This window comes from Corvus hawaiiensis, chromosome 16 (genome assembly GCF_020740725.1).
Source record: "Corvus hawaiiensis isolate bCorHaw1 chromosome 16, bCorHaw1.pri.cur, whole genome shotgun sequence".
In the NCBI taxonomy this organism is placed as follows: domain Eukaryota; kingdom Metazoa; phylum Chordata; class Aves; order Passeriformes; family Corvidae; genus Corvus; species Corvus hawaiiensis.
The window spans coordinates 15,143,296-15,151,859 of NC_063228.1; the positions used below are offsets into that span (position 1 = coordinate 15,143,296).

General features: G+C 59.9%; 1 protein-coding gene across 1 annotated transcript in view; it reads right to left on the bottom strand.

Annotated features, from left to right (window-relative positions):
* PPL (periplakin) overlaps nt 1–5,290 on the bottom strand; it is a 27,635-nt gene extending 22,345 nt beyond the window's left edge. Inside the window, 1 exon segment of the mRNA XM_048321334.1 lies at nt 5,166–5,290. Within this exon segment, the coding sequence (XP_048177291.1) occupies nt 5,166–5,227 (62 nt within the window). The 5' untranslated portion in view covers nt 5,228–5,290.
* Nucleotides 5,291–8,564: the final 3,274 nt, after the last annotated feature.

Here is an 8,564-nt window from a genome sequence, read left to right on the forward strand (position 1 = left end):
CCGGGGAGGGAGAAGGGCAGGATTTGGCCAGAGCCCAGCTGGGATGGGCAGCACACACGAGGCTGAGCAGAGCCAGGAGCGAAGGTGCCCAGGGCACGGCCCCTGCGAGGCTGCAGCAGAGGGGGGAAATGCAGAGCTGCTCTGCTGGAATAGATAAGGCTTTGTTTGAGAGATGAAAAAAAAAAAAAAAAATTAATAAAAGCCTGGAAAAACTGGCTTTGCCATTTCTGGAGAAGTTTAACATTCTCTGGTCAGGAAGGAAAAAATGATCTCTCTCATGGAAAGCCGTGCTCGGCAGATGAGTTGTTTTTTGTCAATGCCATTGCCTGGCTGGGGTGAAGGACCCCAGGTCATTCCCATGGGGAATGGGAGGGGTTTTTGGGGTTTCTCCCAGCTGGGGAGCCAGGAGGAAGCAGCTGCTCCGTGGCAGACAGCACTTCATCCATGTACCTCAATTCTGACCTCAGGACCTTTGTTTCAGAGGGGTTTGGGTATTTCTTAAGGCTTAGGGGGGTTTTTTAGGGTTCAGGTTTTTCTTTCTTAGGGTTTTGTTTTCTTAGGGTTTTGGTGATTTTTCTTAGTACTTTAGTTGTGATTTGTTGGGGTTTTTTTATTAAGAGAGGTTCTCAACAGGCAAATATGATGATAATTATTGTGACATGAAAACTTTGCTGCTGAAAACCAGATTTTTTTTCCTCTATTCCTTTCTCTTTTCCCATTAGGCTGCACCCTCACTGATAAGAGCAGTTTTTGGAGCAAACCTCCCCAAGATCAGTATCTCCAGGATGTCCAAAGGTCTTGTGCTTGCTGGCAAGTGGTAGAAAATGCCTTTGATTTCTCAAGTTTCCTTTTTCCAGACCAGGAGGCTGTTTCCTTAATCCCTCCAAGGGAGGATGTTCAGACACTCCTGAAGTTTTGACTGCTCCAGCTGACCGAGGTCCCTGGGAAGGCTCCTGCTGGGAGCTTGTGCCATGAACCCAATCCTTGCTGGGAGGATAATGGCAAGGGCTCTGTCCTGCTCAGGGATGCTGCTCTCCTGTCAGGAAGCCTTCCCATCCCAGAGGCTTCTCCTGGTGGGATGGCTTGGCCAGGGACAGGGGAGTTGGTTGAGGATGGGGTCTGAGCACGGATCCTGGTCCTGCTCACTGCATGCCACCACTGGGATGGACAATCAGCACACCAGGCAGTGGCCACCCACTGCTGCTCTCAATTCCATCCCCATTCAATGTCCATTTATACAGATTGCATTAAAAAACTCTCCCATGTCAACCCTGCTGCTGGAGGCCAGACTTTAGGAGGGATTAATCCTCCAGAAGGCCCCAGAAGTGAGCTATAAACATCCTTAAAGCTCCCCAAGCCACAGCTCCCCCTGCATGAAATTCTCTCATGCTGCTTTTCATGACACTGGAGTGGAACTGTGGCAGGATAGAGGGCACAAGGGCTGGGCTCTGGCTACAGTAATTCAGGTGTGGGAGAGATTAGGATCTGGCTGAAAACTCAGGGCAGAGTTCTGTCAGGCTGCCCACGTCAGGGTGTAGCTGGACAGCAGGCTTGCTGTGCTGAGCCCAGCCTGTTCCAGCTGCATTTATCTTCCCTCAGAGGAATGGTGATATTTTATTGTAATGTGCATGGAAATGAGAGCAGAAGTCGGGCGAGTGATGGGAGGCTTGCTCCGCCCTCAGCACAGAGCAGCTCCTGACTCACCTGCTGTCTGGGCCTCCTGCTGACTCCAGCCCTCCCAAACAGCCTCTGGAAATGGGTGCCAGCCCTGCAGGCAGAGCTGGCCCAGCTGCCTGCACCCCTCTTACATGGGCAGTGACACCGGTAAGGGTCTCTGGGGCTGGGAGCACTCCTGGATGGGTGCTCTCACCCCAAGGACCCCGAGGATGAACAACTTTCCTGCTGGCAGGAGGGAGAGTTTCAGCAGCAGCTGTGAAGGCTGGACTGGTTTTTATAATAAAATTATCAAATGGTTTGAATTAGATAGGCAGGGACACCTTCCACTAGCCCAGGCTGCTCCAAGCCCCATCCAGCCTGGCCTTGGACACTGCCAGGGATCCAGGGGCAGCCACAGCTGCTCTGGGCACCCTGTGCCAGAGCCTCACCACCCTCACTGTTTTCTACCTGCCAAACCTGGACTATCCAAAGAAGAAGCCCACCTCCTGTTTTCTAAGCATGGCAAGTGTTTGAGGAAGATGATGTGGAAGGAGGCTGATGATTTTCCCCCACACGTGGCTCTGTTCAAGGCTCGTGCCTTCCCTTGCAGGGACACACATCCATGTAACAGCTCCGTGGGCAGAGCTGAACTCCCAGGGCCTTATGGCACTGGGGTGAGAGCAGAATAAAGCAACCAAGTGCATGAGACAGAAGAAATGTCACCATCATCCTCCAGGATCCCCAGCCAAGGCAGGGAGTGCCCAGGGCTGGATGGGGTTGGCTACTGAGCCTGGAGCCCACGAGCCCAGGCAGACCACAGAGCTGCAGCAGATACTCCTAAGGAGAGACTTGGAGCCTGGTGCTGCTGGATGGGAGGTTGAGGGTCCCTTTGGGTTGGGACAGAGTGGCTGTCACATCTCCATGGGGAGATTGCAGCACCTGGCTTGGGTGCCAGTGCTGCTCATCGAGATGTTCCCATCCTGGGCAGGCTTTGTCCGAGGCTGAGGAAGCCACCAAGGCTCCCATGGCTCCTTTCCAGGCACTGTCCTGCTGCCGGCTGATGTTCCCCGGGTAGCCCCTGCCTCACTCAGCTGAGCTCGTGGCCCTGGCTCCCGGGGCTGGCAGGACACGCTCCAGTGCCCCTCGCTCTTGCCAAACCGGTGCTGGGTTCTTGCCCTGTCCCTCGGTGCTCTGGAAGCTCCGTCACGGGCAGCGCCCTGGCACCGAGCCCTGCCCAAGGTGCAGCCCCTGCAGCCCCGCGGGGCGCAGGATGAGGCCGGGCTCACGCGGTGTCGAAATCTCGGTCCCTGCTGACGGCGGGGGCGGGCGGTTGATTTTAGGAGTGTTGCTCTGTTTTCCTGGTAGCAGAGCTGGGCGGGAGCCGCCTGGGAGCCTGGCAGTGCCTGGAGCAGGGGACGGGGCAGGAGCTCCTCGCTTCTTCGCAATCCTCCTCCGGCAAGTTGCTCAACCGGTCGGGCACCGGCTTCCCCATCTTGATGGTGGGGCTGTTTCCACACGGTGGGGGAGTGTTCCCTGGATTCACAGATGTTTGTAAACTCCAAGGCAGGAATTAACAAATTGGGGCTAATAAGCACAGCTCTCCCCGAGGTGTGCACGGACAGCCGGGGCGCGGGGAGGGAGGGAGGGAGGCCCCGGGCACAGCCCTGCGCGGCTTCCTCAGCCATCACCAGCCAGAAAAACAGACGTTTCAGCCTGGCCCGCAGCCTCCGGAGGTGCTTTGGCACCTGCCCAGGGCCGCTGGGCTCCAGGCAGGGCGGCGGATGGAAGCTTCTTCCTTCCTGAGCCCGTCCGCCGGCGGGTGGCGAGAGCACGGGGCACGCAGGGCTGGCAGCGCTCGGAGCGCAGCGTGGGGACCCCGGCCACAGCCCCAGGGTGGGCACCCCGCACACAGCAGGTCTGTCTCCTCCTGCTTCACAGCATCCTGATGCTCTCGGAGTCCTGCGCTGCCAGCCCAGGTGCGGGGGTTTGTCACTTCGAGCCGCCCACCAACACCCCCGAAGCTCAGAAATGCGCCTGGGTATTGGCACCATCCTTCACCCAAGGGAACGCCGGGGCCATCAGGGAGGTGCGGAGCCTCAGAGGGCTCCGTGCCACCCCCGTCTCCTCCTGCCTGCCCTGCCCGGGGCAGGATCTGGCAGCAGAGCGTGCCCCGGGCTTTGGGAGCCGGAGCCTGGGCGGCCCTGCCGAGCCAGCCGGGCTGCCGGGGGAACCTTGCCCAGGGCTGGAGCTGGAGCCTCAGCCCCAACAGAGGGAGCTCAGCAAATCCCCTGTGCCAGGGCAGCAGCGGGCAGAGCCTCCCCTGGCGGGGAGCACCCTCCCACCGCCACAGCCCCGCTCCCGTGGGCAGGGAGCAGCCCGGGGCTCCCTGCTTGGAAAATGTCGGCGCCTTCTGGGCTGACCGGTCCCTTTCTGGGTCCTCGGAGGCGCCTCAGCCCCGCACCAGCTCCCCAGTTTCCTCCCCAAAGGATCATTTTTGGGAGTAGGGCGGCTGCTCAGAGTGCACCAGCCAGGAGTGGTGCGATGGGGAGGAATGGAAGGGGATGAACAAGCCACGGGCTTGGATCTTGAATCCTTGAATTACTCAGAATCCTGGAGCACTCCACATGCTCCAGAGCCCCTGCAGCTCCTCTGGGAAACACAGCACACGCTTCTGAATCCCAACAACCACCTCTTTGGAAAAACATCCCGGTGCAGGCAGGGGCTGGGGACTGTCCACCATCCAGCCCCGAGAGGCTGAGCCTTCCTGGGGAGGGATTTTTACTTCGTTTCCCTTTTATCAGTGACCTTTCACGGGGCACATTCAACGCGCTGCTTCTTTTTTTTTTTTTTCCCCAACAACCAGTACAACTGAAACGCGTCCCCACCCCATCAGAGAGAGCCGAGGAAACGACGATGGACCAAATCCTTGGTCTTGAGGGAACAGGGGCGAAGGTGGAGAACAACCAGACTATTTTTCCCTAAGATCTAACCCAGCACACACCTGGGAAGCGAAGGAACCTGCTCGCTGGAGCTGCTGCTACTGCGATGGGAGGGGAACGGGGAGAAACAACCTCTGTGCCCACACCCAGCGCAGGAGATGCGGACCCAGCTCGTGGAGGAGCTGACACTTCGGGCGGGCAAATATCCGAGTTCCCACTTGTCAGGGGCTTTACCACCACTCAGAGGGTGCCCACACCTCGAGGATGTCACACTTCAGGGCTCCTCATCTCGGGAATGCCCGCTCCTCGGGGGGTGCCCACGCCTCGGCTGATGCCCACACCTCCAGGGGTACCCACTCCTTGGGAGGCGCCGACAATTCGGGGTTCCACACCTCGGGGGGTTCTCACACTTCGAGGATTCCCACACCTCGGGAGATTCCCACTCCTCGGGCGGGATCAGCTCCGCCAAGCCCGGCGAGGAGTGAGGGGGATGCTGCGGGACGGGATCCCTGGGATGGCGGCTCCGCTCGTCCCGGGAGGAGCGGGACTGCCCGGGGCCGGGTCACTCACCTCTTCTTCTGCACGGAGGGGCTGTATTTCCCTTTGTTGCGTTTCCTGAAGAGCGAGTGCATCGCGTCCCCGCACGGCGCCCGCCGCGCTCCTCCTGCCCGTCCCCGTCCCCGCCGCCGCCCGCAGCCTCTGCGCCGCCACCGGGCCGGGCCCCGCCGGGAGGCGGGACGGGGCTGCACCGCCTCTGCCTCCTCCTGCCTCCTCCTCCTGCCTCCTGCCCGCTGCTGCCCCGCCTGCCCCTCCCCACTCCGCAGCATCCTCCCCTGGCCTTGGTGCAGCCCCGCGCTCCCGGCTCCAGCCCTGCCTGAAAGGGGCCCCCGGCAGGGTTGGACCCCCCCCCCCCAGATGTGCAGGGTCAACCTGACACCCCCCAGGAGTCAGGGCACGGGTGGGGAGCGGCTCGAGGGGTCCCTGGGCTCAGCGGGGCTGCGCTGGGCACAGAGGGGCAATCACGGGGGTGGCTGCGGCTCCTCCCGGGTGGTCTCGGGTGAGCGGTGCTCGGCGCATCGCTGCTCCTTCCAGGTGCATCGGCACTGCTGGGACACCTCCAGTCCTTGGGACAGTTCTGGGCCCCTCACAAGACAGACCCTGAGGGGCTGGAGCGAGTCCAGGGAAGGGAACAGAGCTGGGGAAGGGGCTGGAGCCCCAGGAGTGGCTGAGGGAGCTGGGAAAGGGGCTCAGCCTGGAGCAAAGGAGGCTCAGGGGGGACCTTGTGGCTCTGCACAAGTCCCTGACAGGAGGGGGCAGCCGGGGGGGGTCGGGCTCTGCTGCCAGGGAACAGGGACAGGAGGAGAGGGAACGGCCTCAGGCTGGGCCAGGGGAGGTTTAGGTTGGATATTGAGGAAAATTCCTTCATGGGAAGGGTGGTCAGGCACTGGCACAGCTGCCCAGGGCAGTGCTGGGGTCACCATCCCTGGGGGGATTCAAAAGCCGTGTGGATGTGGCACTTGGGGACAGGGGTCAGTGGCAAATATGATGGTGCTGAGGGAGTGGCTGGACTTGATCTTACAGACCTAAACATAAATTTAGGTTGCAGATCTAAACCTAAGTTTAGATCTTACAGAACTAAACCTGACCTAAAGGACCCCATAAGGCACTGAGACGCCTCCCCCAGGCCCCCCGCAGCCTAAGAGGTTTTGCTCACACATGCACACAGCAGTCAGCAATTAGGACCAGCTCTGGCCTTTTTATCCTGGGATTTTGTGCCCATGCAGGATTAAAGCCCTGATTGTAGCTTCCCCACCAGCCCCAAATCCTCTGCTGATTTTCGTTCCGTGGGCAAGTCAGTGTAGGCTGTGACCTATTGATCCCGATCCCGTGCGTGTGCCGGATCTCCTGTGCGCTGGGGCGCCCTTAAAGAGCGCAGAGCCCTCCGGCCGGCCGGACACTCCTGCCTGGGTCCGGCTGCGCCTGCCTGGGGCACGGGGAGGCTGCGGGTCCCGGCAGCGACAGCGCAAGGCAAGTGTGTGTGTGTGTGTGTGTGTGTGTGTGTGTGTGTCTGTCTGTGTGCGTGCATGTGTCTGTCTGCGTGTTCCTGTGTGTCTTTCTCTGTGTGTGTTTGTGGGGCCTCCTCCTCCATCCCGGTTGCCGTGGTTTGTCCTCCTGGCTACCTCCAGGGGGTGAGAGGCAGTTTCCCTGCAGGAGCTGAGCCTGCTGAAGGCTCTGTGGCACTGGCCACGCTGCCTGGCTTTGCCATTCCCTTCTGGGTGATCAGGAGCCAGCTGAGCCGTGAGGCTGGAACCCACAGGCAGTGCCCCACAGAGCCTTGAACCCACTCAGGGCCAGGCTGTCACCCCCCCAAAACAGCAGCACTTTGTGTGCCCGTGGCCTCATCCAGCCAAGCACCTTGGAGCCTTTGGCGAGCGGGGATGGATTTAAAACACTCCCAGGAGGGCAAGGTTGTGCTGAAGGTGGATCTGGGCAGGGTCCTGCTGGGATTGAGTCCCATGGGGTGTAACTCGGACCCTGTTGGCGGCTGGGGCTGCTGGTGTGAGGCTGGAGCAGCCCATCAGTGGCAGAGCTCCCACAGCAGCCCCAAACAGCCAGAACCAGGGCTGGGGCCCGACCCCGCTCTGGCTGGGGCCGTTCCTGGGCTCTCCCTGTTACCAGCTGTGGTACCAGCTCCATTTTAGCTATAACTCAGGGTGTGGCTTTGTCTTCATGGTGCCCAGCTTCCATTCTTACTTCCAAATCGATTGTGAGAATCCCCAGGTAGGAACCGTTCTCCTGATCCCCAAGAGCCGTGGATCCCTGTGGGCTGGCAGTGCCTGCAGCCTGGCACGCTCCGTGCTGTGGCCACGCATCAGTGCCAGGCTCCTGCCCATGCTGAGGAGCAGACCAACGCTCCCATACTTTTTTTGGGAGGAGGATTTTGCAGATGCTGTGGTTCCTTCAGAGGCTGGGAGCATCCCCATGCAACCTGCTCAGGCAGCACCTGCATCCCCATCTTCCCTCTGATCCTGGGGGGGTTGAGGAGGGAGAAACTCAGCCCGACTGCTTTTATTTCTTTATTCAGCACTAGAAGCACTTTCTGGTTTTTTGAATCCCCCCTAGTCTCTTGCAGCAACATGTTCTGGATGCTCAAAGGACCGGTTGCTCCTCTTCCAGCTTCCAGAAGCACCCCAGAGCCGCCCTCCTTAAACCCTGTGTGGAGGTGAGCAGAGGTTTAGGGATGAAATGCCTCTGCCTACCAGAGGGGTTTGCTTTCCATCTCCTCCTGCGCCAGTTCTGCAGCCTTAATCCTCCTATCTCCCCGCATCTCTGGCGTGGCTCATTTTTGTGTGCAAATGCCCTTGAGAGCAGCAAAATTGCAGCTGCTGGGTGAAACACCAGGCGGAGAGAAACTGCGGCATAGTGGAAAACTCTGTCTTATGTAAACTGCCCAGGTATTCTGCCTTTACCTTGGCTCAGGATCAGAGGCACTGCACAAAGCCTCTGTACACAGGGTGCTTTTGGGGACCTGGGGGCCTGTGGTTTGGGGGTGCTGGCAGCTCTCGTTGAGGCTCTGGTGCCTGCCCAAAGCACCACACAACCCGTGCTGAGGTTCCCTCCTTGGCTGGGGTCTGCCAGGGTTGGGTTTGTGGCATTTATTTTGCAAATGAGCCTTTTGGTGGCTTTACTGATGCAGCTGGTTCCTGCTGTGCTCCGTGCCCTCCCATCTCCTGCTGCTGCCAGGCCTGGCGCACCCTGTGCCGGTATCCAGACCCGGTGCCACCAGCTCCTTGGAGCCTCTTGAGCGTGGAGCAGTAGAGCTGTGCTGCCAGCCAGGAGCCCCCCGTGCCCAGGGAGCTGCCAGGCAGGTGTGGGCCCCACTGCGGGGCAGCAGGGGGCTCGTGGGAGGATGCCGAGCCCCAGGGTGCTGCACTGCACCAGGACCCCCACCCAGATGTGTTCTCTTGG